Here is a 25,447-nt window from a genome sequence, read left to right on the forward strand (position 1 = left end):
ACTTCTGGAAACAGAATCACAAAGCTTAAACATTGGATTTTGAATCTAAATGCACCATATAGTGATGATAGATTATGGCGTGAAATAAAAGATCCTGCTGTACCTGTTATGATTAAATCGTATTGGAAAAGGTCTCGAGGTGACTACCACAACATAAATCCAAATCTCTTAGGCAAGGCAGGAAAGGAAACAGTGTTCCAGAATTTACTCTCACAGATCTGTTCTGTATGGACTGTGTAAAATATAAAAATATAGCATTGAGACTGTGGTTCTGCTTGAGTTGCCAGTATGTTTATAGGGCTATATTTGTTGAAATAAATATTTTTCTTTCCTTCATAACAGCCCTCAAATAAAAAGATTAATGAAGGAGAAAGAAAAAGAGTTTTTTGTTTTGTTTTGCTTTTAATCTCTTTATTTAATTCTAAGTTTAGAAAACAATGTGAAGGGAAAAGGTATCGAGAAAGTACAGCATTTACAAGCTCTGTTTGTTTGAGAGCATGTGCTTTCTGTCAGACATTTAAGCTTTTTTGGCAAGCTGATCAGAACAAATGTTTTGACTAAAGGAGATACCATTAAAAAGTTCTCCATGAGTTCTAATCACACCCTGAAAAGAGAGGCCAGTCTCAGATATCATCTCAGCCACGGATACCTCATTGGTTCGGCGTATCTGCTAAGGGCTGGATTTGTTCATCCTAGAGAAACACTTGAATTCTGCTTCTTTGCATCCAAAGAAGGGCAACGAAGCTGGTGAAGGGTCTGGTCAAGTCTGATGAGGAGCGGCTGAGGGAACTGGGGTTGTTTAGCCTGGAGAAAAGGAGGATGAGGGGAGACCTTATCCTTCTCTACAACTCCCTGAAAGGAGGTTGTAGCCAGGTGGGGGTTGGTCTCTTCTCCCAAGTAACAAGCAATAGGACGAGAGGAAATGGCCTCAAGTTGTGCCAGGGGAGGTTTAGATTGGACATTAGGAAAAATTTCTTCACTGAAAGGGTTGTCAGTCACTGGAACAGGCTGCCCAGGGAAGTGGTGGAGTCACCATCCCTGGAGGTGTTTAAAAGACGTGTAGAAGTGGTGCTTAGGGACATGGTTTAGTGGTGGGCTTGGCAGTGTTAGGTTAATGGTTGGACTCAATGATCTTAAAGGTCTTTTCCAACCTAAATAGTTCCATGATTCTATGATTCTTGCTATTTAGAAAAGGTGAGTATTTCATAATGATGCTAAACTTTACCCTCCTTCAGCTGCAACATCAGTATTAATTCTTCATAAATAACATAAATTATGTTTATATTGTAGAAAAAGAACAATTATTTTAGAGATGCAATCTATACATGCAGATTTGGATCCCTTTAAAAGCCCAGTATTTCAGGAACCACTAACATGTACCTCCTAAAAAAGGCTCTTCCGTGTGTCTTGAGTTTTTCACTGTTGAAATTTTTATGCAAATATTTTTAAAAAAAATCAAAATGTAGAAATTATTTTCCTTCATCAGTAAAGCTGAGGCTGATTAGATAAATGCAGATTAGGAATCTAAGAAAAAAATATGTTCTAATTGTGGCACTTTTTTGGGAATAGAAATTTGTGGGTATGCTTACTGATGATTTCTATCTTATCAAAGTTGTAAGAATCAGTTAAATACTTTTTGATAAAACACATTGAGTGTGAAAATAGCTGTATTTGTGCCTGTGCTGTCATTGTGATAGTAATCTAACTTGAAAGAAGAAGCGGTAAGGATGAGATGGTCAGTGATCTGATACTGAATTGTTTTGAGAAAACTTGCATCCAGGTCTGATCTATGTATGCAAGCACCACAGACTCTTCTCCCCTGTTCCTGCCTGATAAAATGCTTGAGAGGACTTTAGTGGCATTTTTTTTTTTTTAATATGTATATATAGAAAGAGGTTTTAATAGAATCACCTCTGAAGCAGTGGCTAGTAAAACTGCTTTTACCATCCATTCTGTGCTGTCTCTAACAAGTTCGTATTTTGTTCTCTTCCATGCTGCGAGCCTTCGTTTGATCACAGGACATGATATTATATTTATCTTTCAGTACAAGTAGGAATAATCAGTAGCAGAAATTTATTTATTAAAATTGGATATCTAAGCTAGTCACCGTGGATAACTCTAGAGAGCTGTTCAGTTTATTCTGAGATAGATGTCTAAGGTCAGCTAAATCACCTCTAGATGTGCATTTCTCTCTGTCGACCAGGTTCTTATAAAGGACCTTTTTAGTTCTTAACTTCTAGATTTTGAAGAATTAGAAGAAATTCATCTCACAGGTCCTACCTGCCAGTTTTTATTTGTCTCCACTCATCCTTTTAAAATTATGGCTGTATCAGAAGACCAATCCTCTAACTTAAATTCTGTGTATTTTTTCTGGTGTATGTTAATATGCTGCGATATAGTTTGCTTGCTTTCTTCCTGTTTAAGTACCGCATCCAGGAGATCCTTCTCTCTCATTTTTCATCTGCTGACTCGATGAGTCCTTTTGAACCTGATGACTGTTTGCTGGGACTTGAAAAAAAAAAAGCAGCACATGAAGACCAATCATTCTATGGCCTTTGGATTTCCCAGTCTCAGATAAAACAATCAATTTGTAACCTCTTAGTCCATCAATCAGTAATATACCTTCTGTACTCTTTATCCTACAAGAGCAATTAGATTCTACTTGCTTATTTCCCCCACAGCGCTGTAATGTGTGAGCACTTCATGATAATTAATGAGTTTTATCCTCACAACAAGGTAGGAGGTAATATTTTCCCATTTTTCATATCTCATAGGAAGAGAATTGCCAAACTTGTAATTTAATACAGGTGTCTCAGGGTTTCATTCACTGTCCTATTCCCTAGATCCCCTTCAGTTTGATATATTGCAGTCTGTGTCATGCACTTTAATTTGCAGGTGTCAACTGCCTGTGTCGTATTTGGACAAATGCTGCGCTGCTTTTATTGGACAACTGCGTGGTACCACATTAAGGTGCCCTTGCCCTTAAGTTTTAATATTGCTTTGCCTGTTTTCTCTTCTTGTCCTTTGTACCCCACCCTATTTATAGCCATCTTTGCTTCACTCTTCAGTCCTTTCCTCTTTTTGTACTGGTTTCCATTTTATTTCCAGTGATTCTGCATCTTCTTTACAGATGCTTTCTAAATGTAAGTTTTCTGTTTACGTGTGTTCAGGTAATCCACCTCTTCACTATGCACGGAATTGCTCGATTGCTTAATTTTCATTCTTCCTCGATTCTTTCCTTAATGTTTCTCTCATTTCCTCTTTGCATTTTGCTGCTTTTCTGGCCTTTTTTAGTGTAATTTCTTGTAATGGTTTTATAAACTCCTTCCTGCACCAGCTACAACAGCCTAAGGAAAAGAAGACTGAATTTTTTCAGGGATTTTACTAAAAGGATTAAGTATTACAAATAAACAAATGTTTCTTTAACATGAAACCAGCCACAGCTCATTGGAAGTTTGCAGCTCCTCTGTAGGTCTTACTCATTAGGGTACAATTGGGAGCAGCCAGTTGCATCTCCTGGCAGGAGTTGTGTCCTGAGTTAGCACAAGTGATTGATTGGAGATTCCCTTCATACACTCCCATGGTGGCCTGCAGTTATGAGTAACAGAGCGGTACTTCTTGTGTAGTTATTGATCATGGATTAAGTGATAGTAGCACTTTTTTATTTTATTTTACTGAATTAACATGAAGGTTCCAGAATTATGGGTACCTTTGGGGAGTAAGTACCCGCACAAAATGTGTATTCACTCTGTGAGTAGGTTCGGTGTGTGGGTTCCACTAGAGGGAAGCAGTCTGGAGCATGCCTAGGGTGGCTTTAAATACGATAAACAAGTTTTTATTACTTTATAAAACTTTGAGTGAGAAATCTTTTAAAACTGATAAGCTGTCTTTGCCACATATTTTACATAGTATTCCTAATTCGGTGATGCCTTGTTATTTTGGAAAAATAAGTGAAACAGTAGCGCGCTCTGAGTTTAAAACTGCAGCATTAATGGAGCTATCAAGTTTTTTAAAAATAATAATGATGAAAAAATTATATATCTTCATCAAGTTGAAAACTGTTGTAAAACTAAGAAAGGATGATTAGGTGTGAATCTAAACGTGATATTAAAAAATTCCTGGTGAGTTTTAACACACCACAATTCGGGGCATATAAGGTGGAAAGCATTGGATGGAGAACATAGCAAGTGATTGTAATCATCTTCTGCCTGCTCTTTTGTAAGTGTTTTTTAAAACATCCTAATCTGCCTTGGGAAATGTGGGTAAGCTATAACCTCTTCTCTTCCCATCCACCAAATCCATCTCCCATTTTAAAATGGAGAGCTGAGAAACAAGAAAATTTTTAAACAGGACACATCACCCCACTTGCCCAGAAAGTACAGATCCTATGCTTTTTAGAAAGCAAAACAATTTCCATCTCCCAATTTTATTTTTTCTTTAATGTGTATTTATAGTCAAAATAAATATTGGGCAGAAGGAAGTGGAGAACAGAATTGTTATCTAAGAAGCTTCTTCCCTAGATGAGACCCTGAGATGTAGAGGCATGCTGACAGTGGCATCAGAAGTTTATTGAGTCTTTGCTTATAGACTTACTCAAGTCTTGTCTTTTCTAGTAGTTTATGGTATCAAGTGTTGCAAATTGCCTTGATTTGCAGCTATAATTAACAGTAAAAAGGAGTTTGATAGTCAGTTAGGCCAGGTTTACTTGAAACTACATCTGAACCTACTCTAGATTTGATAAAAGAAACGCTGATTTTTATTTTTTTTTCTTCTGCCAGAACAACTCAGGAATTTTCTGGCTTTTCTTCTCATAGCGTACATTGAAAAATGGCAGAATGTTTTCATTTGACCAAACAAGTGTAGTATGTTATGTATTTTGTAGCTGGGCAGCAGCAAAGAAGGGGTTTCTCTGTCAGCCAGTGTCCCAGGAGCTGCACGAGGGGGGAGATGGCACCTGACCGTGGTCAGCCGGGAGAAGGGGCTGGGGCAGAGCAGATGGGTGACGCCAGGGATCAAGTCTCAAAGGTAACAGGTATAAAGAGACTTTTCTAGAGACTGCAGGGGTGATGCCAGATTTCTGCAAGTCCAACTGCTGCCAGTTGCTGGACTGAAAAGTGAGACTGAAGGGAAAGATCTGCCCTGACGGTACAGAGAAAGCTGGGGTGGGGATTGCTTTACCTATGACATGTCATCCAGCAGATATGAATTTCCTCTGCTTTTGGAAGAATTATTTTAACCTTATTCTGATGATACATACCTTTAGAAATCTCCCTTGTATCTGCATATGTAGAAGGAGTTCTGTCTCAGTGCTTTCCCTGGCTCTGGATGCCAGCATACAAATAACAAAATCAACATCCCACCGCCTGGTTTTAGCTACAAGTGGATTTCAAAGCATCCTTTCCCTCCTGAGCTGAAGCTGCTCCTTTTCAGCATTTCAGAGGCAGTGAAGGATAGGCATTTCCAGTGAGAAATTTGTCTCAAATACTTTAGGATGAGTTTAAGTGCTAGGCTGTAGAAGACCTAGTCTCCGTTTACAATGGGGCAGCCTAGCGATAGCAGCCAGCCGACTGCCTCACCTAAAGCTGCGTGGTGCTCTTGTTGCCTCTGCTGTCACTGTTTGACAACTCACGTGCTTTGACATTGTACCGTCACGGGTAACTATGTCAAATGGATATAGTCACAATTATCCTGTGTCGTGGTCCTTTTTATCTTCTCTTTGTCCTCTGCTACTTTGATGCTGAAAGAAAATTGTTAAAATGAGTCGTAAAGAGTTTGCCCCAGCGGTTCTCATCGGTGATGAGTAAGTGGGCAAAGTATATTTCATACAGATTGGAAAGTGTGGATGACTTGACAATAATTGATTTCTACGTCCCTGTTCTCAAGAAGGTACCAACAAGTAGTCCTTGTACTTACTGCAGGTCTCTTCAGGGAGTAATTTTGTTGTTCCTGTTCTTCATGTGTGTACGTTACAGCTATTTTTTAAGATTAATTTTCTTCTACTTTTGAACCTACTAGGGTTTTGCAGCAGGACAAGATATTGAAGATATCTGATGAAATGATATTTACGTATATATTTACATACTTCATTCTCGTATTTTCTGTTTAATCTCTCATCTCTTTATGGTATGTGGTAGAATTAGGCATGTGAAAATTTCACTGGAAAACACCATTTAGCACTTGTTTTACATGATTTTTTTGCACACTCTTGGAGAAATATGATATCGAAATGGGCTAATGGCTAAATTTGTAAATATATAGGTGACTGATGTATGATGCAGTTATTTTGAATTTGAATTCTTTGACAACTTGGGCTGCATTTGTGCCATAATTATTCTGATTCTTGGCAATATGCTATGGATTTTATTGAGGGTTTGTTTGGTTTGGTTTTTTCCCTTCTCACTATAATGGGTATTAGCTATACAGACAAGTGCCCTATTCTAGTCTTCTTTTTTTTTTTTTTTTTTTTATTAAGAGAGACAAGGGAGACATGTTGCCAGGGTAGTTTGCTCTTAGACTGACCTAAGCTATAAAAAGGAAAGAACATTTGTGCTAGTATAAATTATATCCTCCATTATGAAAAACTATCAGCGTAGGACTGTTGATACATCCATATAGGGAACATTTTTAAAGCCTTAGAGAAGTTTCATTAGAACAGGAATTTGTAATCTGTAATAAATGTCATATTTTTCAACTATATTTTCATTTTTATTAAAATATATATTGAATATTAACCTACATCTATTGGTACTGGCATGTAGTACTTGGAGTTAATAATTAAATTTATAATACATTTAACATTTTACTAAATGAAACGGGAAAAAAATGATAGATTCCCATAGATGTCCTAACCTATTTCCATTTTCAGAAAATACTTCCTGGTTGTTGCACTTTTTGATTCCTGAGAGTATTCCAAGCCTCTGTCTTGAGCTTCTCAAATATACAACATAGTCAGAGATGTTACTCTTTGAAGTTATTACATTCTAGATATCATAGAACATCCTTACTTTGGTACATACATTGAAAAAAAATCTATTTGGATCTACCTAAATAGGTAGATCCATATTTTATCTTTTTTTATGTAACAAATTAATTATGCTTTGGGGAGTTTTCTTGCACTGCAGTGTATAACAAAAATAACATTTATGATTAAAATATACACTTCTTGCATAGTAGTGAAGAGACAAAAAAATCCTGTGAAAAGATAGCACAAAGCATTTTATCTTTGGCGTGTGTGGAGGAGGAGTAAGCAGGAAACCCATATCTTTATATTCTTTGGTCGTACATCTGGTATTCATCCTTTTCATACAAGAGGATTTACTGTTCTTATTTCTAGTAATTTCATGGTACCTTGACTTCCAGGCCTTTTAGGAAAATGCATAATCCAGTGTTTTGCAGTGCACTTTCCTCTCTCACACCTGGAATCCAGTGTTATAATTTCCAGCAGTGTGATTTGGATGCCGTTCTTTGGAAAATGGACATCGGAACTGATAGTGAGGGCATGATTGACGCTGGCTGCATTAGAACCAAGACTTTTTGCATTGTTCGCTGAGAAATGTCTGCCTTTTACCGAGTATCACTGGGAAACATGTCAGGTCTTTCCGTTTCAAGGCATTATAGGGAAGCTTGAGTCCAGCCCATAGGGAGAAAAGGCATTCCTTTGAGCTTCCTATTGAAATTATAATGATCTATTGCCACAGGGAGCAGGGGTTCTTGCTTTTTTTTTTTTTTTAGTATTCTGGTTAAAAAACTAGGTGTCAGGTTTTATATCCCTTTATTCAAATTTGTGCAAGTCTTCTTTTGTCCCAAATGAATATACATTTGAGGCTGCAATGAAAATACATGGTAATGAAATATATGACTGCCCCAAAGCTATCTCCTACCTGTGAAGCAGAGTTATGAAATAATAATGGCAAGAGTGATAACGGTAGTTGTCAGTGTCCTAAAAAAAGATGAGGATGTTCTTAATGCGGAGAGTCCTACCTTGAAGGCACATTTGCACAAAAGAGCAGTGCTTGAAGTCTCCCCATGGAGGCTAAGTTTATGCCACACCAAAGATCAGAATTCAGCCCTAAAGCTAGTGATTCATCAGTTTAATGGAAAATTTCTTCCTTCGGGATATTTCCTACTAACGTCAAATGCATGAGTGATAAGAATTGCAGTGAATGCAGTGTAATTGTTTATTGGTAAATAAAAGCAACTCCAAAAGCTGAACTTGTTATAGAATGTTTATAGCATTTGAAGTAGTGATTTTTAGCAAGCACTTTGTTGCTTGATTATAGACAGCAACGTTGTACGAGTGCCACTTTGAAATGTGCTGGTCATACTGAGATTTGTTTGTCTTTTGGAGAACAGATGGGAAAAAAATATACTGAAAAAGACAACCATATCTAATATAAAGCATTTCATTTGTAACTGTTTGTAAGTGAACAGTCAGTCTATTCTATGACGTATAAGGCGAAAGCCTTATACATGTAATATATACCTTATTATTATAGAAAAGTTCTTTCTTTACTGTATCCCTTTCCTGCAGTTCTCTTCATTAACATCTTGTGTTTCCAGTACTTGCCATAAGTATGGCAAAGTAGCAGAGCTTCAGAATTGAAGCCTCTTGTTTTATGGAAGGTCTTTTCCTCTCTAGTTCTGCACCTGGGTCATGCCTCGAGTAGGGACCAAGCCGGGGTTCAGCCTCAGAAACGTTCCTTGCCCACATGGCTCTGAAAGGTGATCTGTGCTTCTGCTTTGGCTCCTGACTTCCAGCCTTTCAGAGGTTTTAGAGTTGCTATGTGACAGGGTGGGTTGCAGCTACTCTTGCAGCTTTTCTTTATGGTGCATACTGCAAAAAACTTCTAATCCAGTGGGGAATCACATTGTCCAGACCCGAAATATTTTTGAACTCGGCTTCAACTGACCTTTTACAAAGGTATTTTCTTTTGCTGACTCTTTTTTTTGTTCTTTCAACATCTAAAGGTTGTCTTGTTTCTTCTTCCTTTTTTCTTTTCTTTTTTTTTCTTTCCTTCCCTATGATGTGCTTAAATTTCCCCCAGTCTCTGTGCATGCTATTCTTCTAATTTATGACATTGTTGGTTTTCACCATACTAGCATTTTTAAAAACCATATAAATAGTCTTACATAGTGTTATGGTAGTTTACTTAAATTATTATACGGTATTTAGTCTGTAGGGAAAGTCTAGTCCATATGAAACTCAGGTCAGTGCATGGTTTAATGTTACCTACCTAGAAACAGCTGGCATTTAATTAATGAAAAACTGCATTATGTTTATGTGAGCATGAATTAGTGAGTGATGTTTGTATAGTGTTTTGAGCCCCTTTAGTGTTAACTCAGAGAATCACAGAAAAAATTAGATTAGGAGGGCTTCTGGAGGTCATGGATTCCTACCTCTTTCTCAAAGCAGGGCTTTACTGTTATTAATGTTGTTATTGACACAGAAGATGGTACAAATTAAGAAGAAAGAGCAATAACCAATTAGCATGCTGCAGGATGTACAAAATCTGAGGATGTGCAAAATCTGAACCTAACCAGTATGACTGAAGATAAGAATGTGCTGTGAAACAGGATCAGTTGATGGTTTAGCAAAGCATGGCAAAGACAACTACATCAGATGAAAAAATCAAATTAATTAAATGTTCACATTCAATGGGTATTATAGCTAATTCCCAATGAAGCATTAAGATGATTTAACAGTTCTTATTCTCCAGGGATATGATCTTTAATCAGATGTGGGGGTGGTAAAAGGTAGGCAGTGTAATTTATTCCAATAAGAGTAGAACAGGCTCTAGTTTGAAATTTAATTGGATCATGTATGAAAAATCTAAATCAACCAGAGTGCATTTTGGTCTTGAAATCGTAGATGACCAAGTAACCTATGAGACTTTTGTCAACAATGGATATTTTTATTTTATTTTATTACATATGTTTGAGTAGTCTAGTGGGATGAGACTACAATAATTTGAAGGAGGCTGTGAATTTTAAAGCATTAAAAAAAAAATTCACTGGACTTTTTTGAACTGCTCATAACATTTTAATCAGTTAGAGTAAGATGTGCTTTTATTCTAATATGACCATTCTAATATTCCTAGTGTTGGCTAATGACAGTCATCTTAGCCAGTCAAGCCACTATCAAAACTGAAGTAGGCAGCTCTGTCCAATACCTGATATCTTACGGGAAGGCAGGAAAATCTGTCTTAGTGAACACCCTGGTCCTAATCTCCTGAGTTTTCCCAGGCGATCACCCCATATAAAGAAGAGAATCAAGTTGAAGATTCAAGTGGGTTTACACATCATGGCTCCTGAACTCATGACCAGGATGTTTACGTAGATGTTGCCTGAACCTTCAAGGGTGGAAGAGATAGAATTAGCAAAGTCTAATTTCAGCGGGGGTTTGTATTGCTGACAGACATAAAGAGCAACAAGAAGTGCTTCTTTAAGTGCATTGATATCACAAGGAAAGGTGAAGAAACTCCTCAATGGGAAGGGGACCTTGTGGCTAAGGACATAGTGAGGATGAGGTACTTGGTGCCTTCTTTGCCTCAGTCTGCCAGGTGCCTTAGCCTGGCAGCAGAGCCGTGGGAGAGAAGCTCTTCCCACAACAGAGGAAGATAGATTTAGGGACCACTGAAGCATGTCAGACATACAAAAGTCCATGGGACCAGATGGAATGGATCCAAGGGTGCTGATGTCATTATGAGGGCAGCTTTCCATCATCCTTGAAACACCGTGGTGATTGGGAGAGGTTGTTGATGACTTACAGGGTGGGGATGAAGTGGCACACTTATGTTTAGGAAGATAAATATCTTGTATGTCTTATGTGTTTAAATATTTAAAATACATATTTCATTTTACCTGACATTGTAGTTAAAGAGAAAATAGGAGAGGACAAAAATTAATTTTTACATACTGATGTTACTACAGCAGACTTTATTCAGCTTTGCTGTGAAAGTCAGATGTAATCTGTAATCATGAGAAAAGAACATAACTTTCAATTCTTTCCTGATTATTAAATAAGAATAAGAAATAAGATTTCAACACATACTAAGTCTAACTCACTAAAATATTGTGTCAGTTTTAGGAAAGACAAGCTGTTTGCATAAGTCTTCAAAATAAATGAAGTTAATTGCAGATATGCTTAGGTGGTTTCAGATTTTCAGCCCCTCATCCTGTCACCCAATCTAACCTCCTTAGCCTTACCTTGTTGGGACACGTACAGAATAGAGTCCTTTCTTTGCCTTTTCAAATCAGAGGCACCTGTGTTGTGGCTTGCTTGCTTTGGGCCGATGGTGGCAAGTAGGTGGTCTCCCTGAGCTCAGTGGACATTAGCTGCAGGAATAGGCTGACTCGGGCAACCTGCACTTCCAGTTTTCAAGTAAACATCAAGGAGATGGAGGAATGGTCTTGGCTTACAACATGAAATAACAAGTTCCATTCGTTAAGTTCAGTAGGAATTTGAATTCTTATCTTCAGTTTAAAAGATTAAAGCTGAGCATGTGTGTACTCCACTTCCTGTGCAAAAAGTATTAATTAAACAGATTTTAATTTTTAGCGTGATGTATTGCCATATTCTATCCCATTTGGACCACTAGTCTATAATGGAATTTCTTTTCTAATACCTGACCAGCCATATGCTGACTAACTTTTCTAGCTGGGTAATTGTTCATCACGTCATTGAAAACAGACTGTCTCTGCGAGCTTTCTACCTGCAAAATTGTATAGAAGTTTAATTTCATGATTTGTAAGCCATAGCTACAAATTGCAAGGATAGGTCCTGTGGATATGATTCAAAATAAAAATAGTATGAATCCCTTTAGCAGTTTTCTTCAAAACATGGATGATAAAATGCTGGTACAATGATTAGAATTTCAAAATAATTGTTATAATTTTCATTAATTCCTTATTAATATTTTTTCCTCTTAAGGGTTTTTGGTGGTTTGTTTTTTTTTTTTACCTTATTGCCAAATTACCTCTTTTATGTTGATAATGTTCCTTTTTGTTAAAAATAAAGAAAATAATTACATTATTTACAAGAAACTATAATTCCCTGAGTTGTGGTATTTAAGGCACACTCATAGATGTCATGTCAACTCTTTCAAATAGAAGATGATTTCCAGAAGCTTGACTTTCTGTTTTAAAACTCTCTCCACCCGAGGAAATTAGGAAAACCCAATCCTTTTGTCTATTTCTCTAAAATGTAATTCACTGAAATGCTACAAGAGTGCCATATTTTCATAGAATCATAAAATAGTTTGGGTTGGAAGGAACGTTTAAAGGTCATCTAGACCAACCCCCCCTGCAATGAGCAGGGACAACTTCAACTACATCCAGTTGCCCAAAGCCCCATCCAACCTGGCCTTGAACACTTCCAGGGATGGGGCATCCACAGCTTCTCTGGGCAACCTGTGCCAGTGCCTCACCACCCTCATTGTAAAAAATTTCTTCCTTATATCTAGTCTAAATCTACCCTCTTTTAGTTTAAAACCATTACCTCTTGTCCTGTCATTACAGGCCCTCCAAAAAGTCTGTCCCCAGACTTCCAGGTCCTTATGTTTGATAAATTAATTACATCAGCGATTCATTTATTCATGAAACCAAATTCATGATGAAGCGAATTTTGTGAATAGGCTGGGATACAAGAAAAAGAAAACATTGTTATATTTGGCATATATAATAATTTTCTGGGTATCTAAAAGTTCTGATCAGAAGCTGTGGACCATGAAGGTCAGATAAATGAATGCATAGAGCAGGCTTTGAACCACTGATAAAAAATAATATAGTTGTGTATACAGTAGACAGGGACAAGCCCGTAAGTAGATATATAGAAATAATCATCAAGAAAAGATAGTTTGCATTCAGAAAAATGGCTTGAGGCAAATAAATGCTTTATAATTAATTTGACTTTATATTTGATACATACTAAAGTTATTCAGTTGGCAGAATGCTGGAAATAAAATGAGTGCTATAAAATAAATCTTTTTTTTTAAAATGTAAATACTCATTCCAGAGTTATATTCATTTTCTTACTCACACAGAGTAACTAATTGATACTTAGGAGCATGTGGAAACACTAAAAGCACTGAAAACAACTTGTATGTATTTTAAATAAATGGCTCTTGAGCATGACACACTGACAGTTGCAAATAGAAAACTATTTCCCTTACATCTGAAGCTACCCAGACCCTATATATATATATTTACGTTTATATATATGAATATGCATATCTATTCTTATATTTAACATCTCTCTGTTGTCTAACAGATGAAGTAAGAACATTTAATTTCTGAGCCAACCATTTTCTTATTTTATTTATAACTCTCTTGATTAAGTTTTTTTCCCTAAGAGTAGACAGAAGGGTGTCACTTTGCTTAAAATCTTAGTGCAGCTGAATGAAGACCACAGTCCCCCACTGACACAGAAACAGAAATGAAGTAAACTGCAGTTCTGTCACAACCACCTAAATGCACTCGGCAGTTTTCCCACAGCTGGAAAATCACATCTATCGAAAAGGAAATAAAACAGGTTATCGGAAGGTGATGCACTCATGATATTTTCGAAAGTGCTATGAAAGTGCTATGGCTGTTAGAAATGCATTCTAGCTGCCTCTTCAAAATTACCTTCCCTCTGTCTTGTCCTTAGAAGAGCTGTTCCCTTCCTTTGCTTGCTGCAGGCGTATAGCTGAGCTGTGAGCTCCAGGCACCATCTCATTTCACTCTCCCCATCAGCTCCAGCTGTAACTTCTTAATGGGGCCACAGGCAGTGCTGGAGGGGCTGCGTACGTGGTTCTACTGGATTACTTTCCTTGGGGAAGAAAAAAAACTCAGCAAAACAGCAAAACTGATTTTGAGTAAGGAACTGAGGGTAGGAAAAAATGCTGTGCTTATTTCATATATGACAGCATTTGTTTGTATATGATGGCATTCTTTTGTACAGAGTAGATCTGGGACTGGACTAAAATAAGAACAGGCAGAGAGACTCAATTGTTTCAAATTTTACATTTAGAAATTTCAATAGATATTCAGAAATCAAAAAGGAGCAGAAACCTAGAGCTGAAAACATAAAACTTTTGGAAATCTGCAAGGAAAGACAGAAAGGAATGATAGAGCAAGAATTTTAATGTCCATAAAACCATAACAATTATAATTCCATCTCCACATTCATTCTCCAAAATGGCATTGATAGAGACAGCGAGTTTTTATGCAAAATAAATTCCCTAGATACTAGGGCAATGGAAAATACTAGCAACCAATTCCTTTCTATTTTACATAAGTATGAAAGCAGGCAGATGCCATTGTTTATTGCTGCATATCTGTTCAGCAATTAATAAAAAAAAAAGAGATCTACCTTTTAGTCTTTTGTCCTGATGCTAAATCTGTTCTGATGCTTTGAGCAAATTCTGCATTGTTCGTGAAAACACTCTGTCTTCAGGAAACAACTGAAGGGTTGCTTCACTTTGGGTGGGTGGGGGAGTGTGCATTTCATTGATGGTACTTTTTTAATTGAGCCCAGTTTTCTGATCTTCAGTTTTTAACAGCTGTAAGAAGCAAAAAAACAATTAGTTTTATATTTGTGGAAAAAAGTTTCTCATTTCTACAGTCATCAGTGCTTTTCAACTAAATGAAAATTTACTAGCAGAGATACAAATCTACTCGTCTTCCTATGGCTGTGGTGATGAAAAGTAACTGAATGCTGCTGAAAGGAATCGGGACACGTTTGGCTGCAGTGAAATGGGCACCAAAACTATGTCAGAGTTTCTTGAAATCACCTTGTTTCGTTTCGGTTTACTGGTTGTTTGCTTTTCTATACGCATCTTTCAGTGATACTTCTTGGCATAAAGCTTCCGGTTACCTCATGTACGCACATTAATTTTTATTTACAAAGCTCTTGAGAGAGAAGTTGCATTATTTCTGCTATGTATTTGACTTACAAAAACCAGAAAGTAACCTGCAGTTTATTTTAGATCATGGAAAAAGTGATTTAGCCAAGATCACAAAGAAGAATACCTACAGAAGAACCCACTTTACCTGAATTTTAGCTGCTATATCAATTTTCTTTTATTCCAATGGTGAATGGTAGACACATGAAAAAATACTTTATTTATTAAAAAAAAACCAAAACCAACTTAAAATGGCGCAAATGTGAACTGAAAAGAGAAATGGATTTTATCTGCCTCACAAGGGAGGGAGAAATTGGTCTGGAGATTCATTGCAGAGAAATGAGTGAGTTATTTTGCTGACTGTCAGTGGTAGGTAACAATGTAATTCAGTAAGTGAAGGCCAGGTTTGAATAGATAGAAAATTAATCTTCAGCCACTATCTCCTGTGGGATTTTCCTGTGCCAGTATTGATTGCATTTCAGCTCCTGACTTGAGAGAGAAATTGGTTGGAGATGGATTTTAATTATATTCACATGCTGGATTACTTTCCATCAAAATATGTGTTTTGCTACTTTCCTGAAAACAAAGTTTAACCGGGTATTAGAACTCTACCAACGAATGCCACAATCTGTCAGGCTTTGGATAGGAATAGCAGACTAAAATAATTAATAACATTGAGTTTTTCCCCTTTTAATCTTTCCTTATCTTTTGTTTTCTAATTTAGATGTAGGTTACTTGAAATTCATAAATTTGGCAAATGAAGACTAAGTAGTTTTTTACTTTATATAGAGGGATCCACTGTAAACATTGGGTGTGTAAGGCCTGGCACAGCATTAGCCTTGCTGGTCAGGAGGTAGTGGCCTAAGTGAGTGCAACGCTTATTTGCCTGTAATTCTTCTGATACTTGCCTGTTGTGTGCAGAACTAGTTCAGACACCTTTAGATTTAATAGCAAAATTAATCCTGTGTGCAGGAAACTACAGAACTTTTGATTTTGTCATTGGGTGTCTCTGGGTTTTGGAGGGCAGATAGAAGCCTTGTTTCGGTATCAGAGCTGTACATTCACAAAATACTCCCAGGAAAAGGCAACTATTGAGATGCAAAAGCTTCTAGGTTATTTTATGAAGTTCTGATAAAGCACTGACCTCCATCAAGGCTGCAGAGGTAGATATAAAATACAGTTCAGCTGGAGCAGATAAATCAGTTAAATTGAGAAAAACATAGTTGAAGACATTTTGGATTCAGTTTTTGGGTTTGGTATCATGGAATACAGGCAGGAAGAATAGCAGATTCAGGCTTTATCATAGTGGATAAAGTGGGGGACCTGGGTGTGTGCACACTTTTAGAAATGTGGGAAATAGACTTTGTGTTTGAAAGTTTAAGATGTTCAGGCAGATTATTTAAACCCTTTCAGATTAAACAAAGTTTCATCAAAGTTTGACAGTAGACTTGAAGCTTCTCCCATAGCACATGGGTGATGGGAGAGGCTGAAAGCTAGTATCTATTACTTGGAATGAAATTGAAATACCAAGCAGAAGAAACACGATAATTTTACGTTCAGATGCTTCAGTAATTTCAGTAAAAACCCTAAGTACACTGTAGTATGAAAACTTCTATGCAAGACCTGCTAGGATGGACCTTATGATTCACCCCCTTTCTCTTTTACCATCCCCCCTCCCTCCCAAATATTTCTTGTGGCAAATTAGTTGGAAGATATCTTTTGACACCCACTCATTCTGGTGTTTTATTGTAATAATGTGGCTTGATGGTCCCAAATTCTTTTCTGAAGTGTTCTGTGAAAGCATCGAGAGTTTGTAGTCGTTGGTACTAATTTCAGAAATAAGAGTGTTAGAGTATTTTAAAATCAAATGACTTTCAGGCAGGAGAGAAATTTTCTCACATGAACGATTGATTGTTGAGATTGCATTTGCAGAATTAGACAAACTCATTACTTTGAGCAGCACGAAGCCAAAAGATAACTTGTGAAAAGAACTCCATCATTTGCTTAATGTATAGCATTCCAGTTCAGGGTGGTGGGAAATCCTGTGTGATAATGTAGAAGGAAAAAACCACACCAAAAACCTATGTAAAAATTAAGCCATGTTATATTGTCTGAAGCTATCATAATGCTGTGTCATTTCAAATCATAGAACGCATAAACTGTTACGGATCCTGGCTCCAGTTTGCACACTTCAAAGTAAGTTATAATGGTTTGTGGTGGTTGACCTTGGCTGGCCACCAGATGCCCACCAAGCCACGCTATCACTCCCCCCCTTTATCACTCCCTTTCCCCAGCAGGTCGGCGGGAGAAAATAAGATGACAAAAAACTCATGGATTGAGATAAAGGCAGTATAATAAAAAAAAAGCAAAGACCACACATGGAAGAAAGAAAACAGTTTTAATCTTTACTTCTGGTCAGCAGGAAGTGCTCAGCCACTTTCTGGGAAGTAGGGCCTCAGGAGAGGTAGTGGTTGCTCCAGAAGACAAGTGCCTTAGTAACAAATTATCCCCCTTCCTCCTCCTTTCTCTTAGCTTATATTGCTGAGCACGACACCACGTGATACGGAATGTCTCTTTGGTCAGCTTGGGGCAGCTGTCCTGGCTGTGTCCTCCCCCAAACTCTAGCCCACCCCCAGCCTACTGGCCTTTGGAGGAGGGATTTGGAGACAGCCCTGATGCTGTGCCAGCACTGCTCAGCAGTCTCGAAAACACTGGTGTGCTATCAACACCTTGCTAGCTACCAATCCAAAGCACAGCTCTATGAGGGCTGCTGTGGGGAAAGTTAACTCCATCCCAGCCAGTCCCAACACATGGTTTTACTTTCTGGTAGATTTAAGTGAGTGGCATACTGGATCAAAACATTTCAGGCTGCATTGTACAAGTATTTCCTGCTTTTCTAATCCACATTCCAAAACTAAACCATTACTGTCTTAGAAGCATCTAAATGCAAAAGCATGATATTCAGATGTCCTCTGGCAACCTCCATAACAACGGTTGTGTCCACTAGAGCTATTAATGACAGTAATACCACACACGTGAAAGTAAAAGGCAGCATGTGGTTTTAGGTGTTCCAAGGAGAATAATGTTTTGGGGTAATTTACACAATTTTATCAATTTAGATTATTTAATGCCATGATATCCCTGGACTTTACCTGGTAATAGATTTGCTTAAGGAAAAAAGATCATCCCATACTTTGAGTGTTAAGAGTTATACTTTCTTTTCTGTCTCATCCATCAGAGTGGGGTTAAATACTAAGTAACAAGTTTGTCTTCTTAGTGTAAGATGCAGTAACTGTGCTGCATAAAAGTGGTCAAAATTAGAACCCATGTTCTTTTCTTTGAGAAGTTTAATAGACTTGTATTGTGAGATTCCTCTCAGCTGTGTTGCAGACTTCTACATCTAGGCAACTTGCCCTAGGGCTACTTTTACAGTCAATGGAAAGTAGGAGGCACTTCTAAGGCATGATTCATGTCATGGGAAAATAGGTGTCTAATTAGAAGAAATGAATTGTGCTCTAAAAATGCCCATTTCTCTTCATTGACTGAAGACAGCCTGGGGTGATGAGCTCAACACTGCTATGTTGTTGATATCAGTGGATGTCCCTGGTTAGACGAGTTCTGTCCTTTGTGTTTCCACCTCCTGGAAACCCGTCTGCGACTGCTGCTTACAGCATTTGAACCTATAGTATCACATTTGTCTGTGACCCTGTGATGAAGCAGATGAGGAAACATGCAGTTTAATTAGATTGCTGTGTGGGTAAGTTAAAATTTAGCTGTCTGTACTTTGATAGGGGATATATATATACACGGTGGTAGTGTATAAAGAATAGCCTCAGCACGCACATGCCTGTCTGACCAGACAGGTGCTTCTTTGTCAGCACTATTTTTCAAGTATAACACATTTCCAAAAACTGATGACCCTGTAGTATTAAAAATATCCTTATAATTGTCTACAAGTGCTGGCCCAGGTAATCATTTGGTATCATAGTTGATTCATGATTGATTTAAGTGGCAGCCTGCTTGTGCTATGGGGCCTCCTGTTCCAGCCGCAGCTGAGCTAGGTGAAGACATTGCAACCTCCCTTTTGGTCTTCACCACCTCCTTGTTTTCCACACTTCATGCAATTTCTGTAGCTTGAGTTAGAAAAAGCCTCTGCTTTTCAAAATTTTTAAAAGTTAGTCCAAATGACTCGGTGAATTGGAAGAAATCAAGAAGCAGGGGTGCGGAGGGGTGAGAGGGGATGGGAACCCAAGCAGGCTGGTGGTGGTGAGCACCTGAATGTTTGGGAACCTTTCAACCCAGGCAGCTGTAGCCAGGAGACTACATGAGATTTCATCGAGACTTATTATTTAAATAAATCAATGAACAAAACCTATGTCGATCAGTTCTAAGAAGGCTTAATTTCTTTTCTTTGCCTGGATGTGCACCACTGTTTCTCAAAAAATCTATTTATGATATTTATAATAGTGGTATCATTTTAAGATTTGTGGTTTACCATATAATCCACAGAAGGAAAAAAATGAAATATACAGTATTTATAATTAAGATTTGGTAGAAATTATTGCACATAATAAAAGGTAATGTATTTGCCTTGCATTATGATGTAAAAATTCCATGCACTTACGAAATTTAGGTGTGTAAGGTGTTAGGCTATCACTTTTCTTTTGCAGCTCTTCATTTGACTGAGTTACATTAGGTAACTCGTAAATAAAAATAAAGTATACACAAATATTTCTAGACCTGGAGCAAATAAGTCTGTTTATACACAAATGCAAAATGTTAGCTACGGAAGAAAGGCTATGAGATTGTTATGTAAAAAGAGGCAAATGTGAATGGAAATGTTTTTAGCATACTTGTAATATTTTGCCCTTTACATGTCTTTCTTTTAAAAGCCTGAAAAGAATGACACTGAATCTGGCAGCCAGAGAATCAGACCAGTATTTGAAGAAGATCCTGTTTTCCGACGGCAAACGTCTTACCAACATGCAGCAGTCCACATACCAACAGATATTTATGAAGGCTGTAAGTAGCATGTGAACAAAGTGATTTTAGTTTAATACTAAGCTTATTATTCGTGTCCCATTCTTAAAAACAAATAACCTCCAAGCAAAATTTTCATCTCCATTTTTACTACAGATTTGCTGATGTTGTCTTTTTGTCATCTTCTTTCAATAATACTTCAAAGATGTGCTCTATTAGGCATATGATTCATCTTATGAAATAGTAGACACCATAGTTACAGAGATCCATTAGGACTGGATCTGAGTTTCAGAAATGAAACTGGAGGTGAAACAAAGCTCTTACATAGTCTAATTTTCTTATCCATTCTTTCTCTGTGCTGTGTTCTCATTTAAGATAAACAATTCTTGACAGCTCTTCTTTACATGGTTTTGGCCTCAGGCAGGGATGAGTACTGAAAACATTTTTGAGTATCCCAAAAGCATACACAGTTCAGGCAAATAACATGCTGTGCAAGATGGTAGAACTTATACTGCATGCAGCGCAGTTCCAGAATTGCAGTGACAGACTTCAGCAGAGAATTTCAATAAACTCTTTCTAAACAATGTCAAAATTATATATATATATGCGCTCATATACTGCTGAGGATTCTTTAATTGTATTTCAAGATTAAGTATTTAAGTTATCTTTCAAGATGACAATAACTTCCTTTTTCTGTGCTCATCATCATCAAGAAAAATTTGTTATCCAATAAAAAGATATTTCAGCATTCAAAATGGCTGCATTTTTTTAAAAAAGGGGAAGGAAAATGAAATAGGATCCATATTTTTAAGTTTGGAGGGTTTTTTATTTAGGGTCCTAATTTCAAGGATGCAGTCTTTTTCCTCTTTCAAAATCTCATCAAGAGGAAAGAGACCCTAATGTGACCTGAGCTTTTTAAAATTCATGGCCATGGTTTTGTGCAGCTTATATAAATGACATGGGGATGAAAATGGAAATGTCAGTATGATGGGGGAAAGAATCATAGTAGCTCGTATTCTTATATGGTGTGCTTGACTGACAGACCTAGAGGATTATTCTGGGATTCCGGCTTTAATAAGTGGTAAAGTGCACCTTAATTGCAGGATTACAGGGATGAGACAGGCCATTTCCTTTGCTTTTGTTTGAAGAGTATTAATACGTCGCTGTTAAAATGTTATGAAAGTTGCCTCCAATCATTTGGATATTTGTAAACACCATGTGCACTTTGATATAAGATTGTCATCATAACAGTGTGTAAAATGTTTTGTTGTTGTGTTGAATTTAACATTTTATATGGTATTGTTAAGGACGCTTATGTCCATTAAAAATACATGTTAGGTAATGCTACTGTACAACTCGCTAAACTAAAAATGAAAACAGGCTAAGACTTCCGTAGGAAAGGTACAACTTTAGTACCTAATAAAATGATAATAACAGACAGAAATGTACATTTTTTGAGAGAGGTAACTGCATGTGCAACATATATGGTTCATGAGAAATTAATGATTTTTTGGGTCTGGCTATCATATTAATTACCAGAGATGTGGAAGCCTAGAAAATTACTGGGAAGACTGTAATTCTGCATTACCAAAGTTCTCTTGTTGGGTAGCTGGGTAACTTTTGGTTACAGATGACGTTTTCAGAGATAATAGCTGGAGAATACCTAAAAATCACAGATTTCATATCAATAAACACAAAATTGTCACCAGGTTGTATTTTACAGTAACAAAGTTCATATGTCATCTGAAACATAGTGAGCAATTGGAAGGTAGCTGTTCACCAACAGATTTCCAAAGCCAGAGTTTAATTTTCTTTTCACAAGTAATATTATCCGCAAAGCAACTTTTATAACCTTAGAAAGACTGATAACGCATCTTGAACACTGTTGTCATTTTCCTTCCTGTTCACATGAGCTAAACTGTCATTTCCTGATGGAGGTTTCGGTGCCCACTACAGTGGGGAACAGTTGTACACTGTGAAAATAGTTTGCAATAAATCTTCAATTCCTTGTCTACATCCCAGTCTGCTAGCGAACATTTACAAAACAGATATTACAACAAATCCTTCTGAGAAACAGTGGATGAGATGCAGTTTACAACTTTTATTGCTTGGAAGCCAATTTTTTTGGCTCTGAATTACACCTTGGAAAGCGATTTCATTTTTTCTCCCTTTATTGTATATGTTTTGTAGGATGCCAAGAGAAACAGGGACCTGTTCTTTGTATCTCACAGAACAGGTTTCAATGACTAGATATTTGACTCGCCTACTCTTCCCTGAGATTGGTTTTCACTTCTATTGCCTGTTACAGTAGCAGGTTGTTGTCTCTAGGGAGGAGGGACAATTACAGTTAGAGCCACGCACGTTCCTAAATGTGATTTTTCACTTGGATCTGTTGATCACACTTCATGTTAATTATTTCTTTGCTGTATGAAGCTGGGAAATTGAGAATCGCTGACTCTTAAACAATATGTTATCTATGACAATCTTCCTTCCGTATTCAGGTTTCTTTTTTATTGCAGTTATTATTTACAATTTTTAAGATATGAATCAAATATCGATTTTCTGTCATATGAAATTCTGAATGTGTGGATCCATTCTCCATTAGCCCTTTGAAACTGGGAAACTGGTTTAGCCAGTAACTCTGTAATGGGATGCCACATATTTAATCCTGACAAACTAATAAGTGCTATAAAATAATATTTTTTGACTTCTTTCATTTCACCATAGAAATACATGATACATTGTTACAAAATATCCATTCACTACATCCAGGTTATTACTTTGTGGCTTATTTGATTGCAGAAAGAAATATTATGACAGTTATTTTAGCTTTTCTCTGTATCTGGTGCCAAAACCTAGGTAGAGACAGGGAAAAGTCTAGGGAGTTAATTTATTTACCTGTTCCTGAGGATTACAGTCCCATTGCAGGAGAGGGTAATCCCAATGAAATAGACCCAAATCAAACTTTAATTCAGTATTTTTCAAGAGTCCAATTTAGATTTTGAAATAAAATCAATCTACTGCTGAAAACAGAACAGACCCTCAGGTCGTCTTTCTACCACGTGCACTGGGAATTAGGCATGCATCTCCTATTAGTAATAATAGAGGTCTTATTTCTAAATTCCCATTAAAACTGTACCCTGCTTATCCCTAAGCAGAATATGGGAACTGCAGGCCAGGAAGCAGAGGAAATCCTCAGCACAAGGCAAGCGAGGTTGATCTGCCAGGTGGGTACCACCACGCATTGCCTTCGCTGTCTGAGATGCATCATGTACCATCTGCTACAATGGATGCTCTAGATGTCAGTCTGTCCTGGTGTTACAGCTTTAGGAAAGGCGTTAGGCAAAGCACACAAACAAGGATTGCTTTTTTTGTGTGTGTGGTTACTCCCGCTTTACTTACTCGAAATCAAAAATTGAAATATTGCCTCCACATGTCACTACCTGATTAGCATTGAAGAGTTGATTAAAGTGTCGGGTTGACAGTAATGTGTCTTGAACATGATGACATCATTTTGAATATGTTTGGACAGTTACCAGAAAGAAAAAAAGGCTTCCCTTGCTCAGAAGCCATTAAACCAGTCATAAATAGAGTTATAATTAATTGATGGTTCTTATAGCTTAATAATCATAAAATATACATACTGTTTGTTAGGACCCTCCTTTAATTGAGATGGCAGTCAAAACTTTGCTGCTCCTTAAAATCTTCTAATATGTATATTATTTTTTGATAGCAAGTTTGGTAGTGGGTAACAATTTTACCTTTGTAGTAGTGAATCATATAAGTAAAGAGTTATTGAGTACTTAGACATAATATTGCTTAGTACTGGGGGGTAATCAAAGCTCTTAGGAATAACTCGGAAAATTCTGGTTTGATGCTACAGTGATTTTTATCTTGACTGGAATACTATCTCTTTGGAATTTTTGTACTCAAACAATTTCTGCATATCTTGGGTATCTCAGGCAATGAGCTTGAAAAGAAGAAAAGAAGAAACATTCTTTGGGAAGAAACTTAGATATGCTGGGAAATTAAGCACGGGACCAAGAATATTCCCCCTCCAAAAAAATAAACCAGAACAACTCCAAAAGACTAGGAAAAAGTGCATTGTCATTTATTCACGGAAGGTCTCGTGCCTGGATAATAAATAAGATTTATTCATGAATCAAGATATTAGTAAAGTGTTGTGTAAAAATTTTGGCATGCTATATCAGTATTCCTTAAATGACTAAAGGAGCAATGCAACTTTTTTGTGCTTTTTGGTATTTAGTTTAAATAGCAATAAGAGACAGGCAAGACAATTTTATTAATTAAATTGCTTGGTTCAAAATATTTTAAGATTAATGCTATTGATATACTTTGGTTCTGGCTGAGAAGCTGTAGCTATTCAGAACTATTTTTCCCATGATTTCTTCTAAGGGATAAATGAATAGTGCATACTACAGCTGAGATTGAAAAATGATTGTTTCAAGTCTCTGTGTGTGTGTTCACACTTTTAAATTTGGAAACAGAAGTTGGTTTACATCATGCTGTATGTCTTATGCAGATAGCATGTGAGATTACAATTTCTTCTAAATAATTAATATTTTCAGTTATTTTAATCAGTGAGTTATTTGTGAAAACATTTAATGAGTGAAGTGGTCCTTTAAGTGAATTTTCAGTGTCAGTCTGTTTTAAATACCAAACCCTATAGCTTGGGGTAAGTATAAAGCAAATGTTAGTTGCAGCTAAGTCCCTAAGTACTGCCTGGTTGGTTCAATATTAAACCTGGAAGGAAAATACTGATGCAGAAGCTTAAGCAATGAACTCTAGGGTCAGTATTGCTTTTTATGTTTTGACGATTACGATTTACTTTTTTTTTTTTTTCCCCAAGTAGCTTACTAAAGCTCCCTGAATGAAAATCTTTTTAGATAACCAGCAAAAATAAATAGCTTTTCTAACTTGATGATAAAGCTTGTTTCTGTCAGAATTCAGAAGGCTAAGCAACACGAACAGTGTCCTCCTTCAGGAGGAAGTACTTGTATTTTGGTCCTGGGATTACATTAGTTTTATTGGATGGATGGTCTAGCATGTTCATCTGACATCAAGCTTACCATGATTTCAGTCTCAAATTATCAAAATTAAAGATAATGAGGTAGAATAAGTAAAGATTGTATGGTAAGCAAGCTTAATTTATTCCTCCTTGGAAGACTAAATTGGTTAGATAATGTTATTTTGAAGGTACTGGCTCTAGTAAGGAATTATCAATGTAAATTTAAAGCAATATGCCTGATAATGATGTATGACAAAAATGTTATAATACCATATTCTCAATCTGAATACTCGTGAATATATTTTGGTCTGGAAGTTTATCCAAGATTATTAAATGTGACAAGGTTTTTAATGGGAACAGATAAAGTGGTAAATCTGAAATAACATGTACTTTCATTATAACTCTAGGTACTCTTCCAGACTGGTGTTGTCTTACCTTAAGCATTTTGAATAGAACTTTCAAATGTTTCTGTAAAACAAAAAACCCAGAATTTCCATTTTTAGAAGTAAATTTAGAACGTAAATACCATCAAGACCTAATTTTCTAAACTGATTTC

The 25,447-nt window shown here is 36.8% G+C and overlaps 1 protein-coding gene across 7 annotated transcripts in view; it reads left to right on the plus strand.

Moving 5' to 3' along the window:
* Positions 1–25,447, plus strand: part of CACNA2D1 (calcium voltage-gated channel auxiliary subunit alpha2delta 1) — a 421,619-nt gene that overhangs the window by 221,295 nt on the left and 174,877 nt on the right. For all 7 annotated transcript variants that reach the window (XR_008579526.1, XM_054844365.1, XM_054844371.1 and 4 more), the window contains exon 6: positions 19,775–19,904. Coding sequence is in view for 6 of the 7 variants with exons in the window: in XM_054844365.1 (XP_054700340.1) it covers positions 19,775–19,904 (130 nt within the window). In the remaining variant the exon portion in view is untranslated. The remainder of the gene's footprint in view (positions 1–19,774; positions 19,905–25,447) is intronic.

This window comes from Grus americana, chromosome 1, assembly GCF_028858705.1.
Source record: "Grus americana isolate bGruAme1 chromosome 1, bGruAme1.mat, whole genome shotgun sequence".
Taxonomy (NCBI): domain Eukaryota; kingdom Metazoa; phylum Chordata; class Aves; order Gruiformes; family Gruidae; genus Grus; species Grus americana.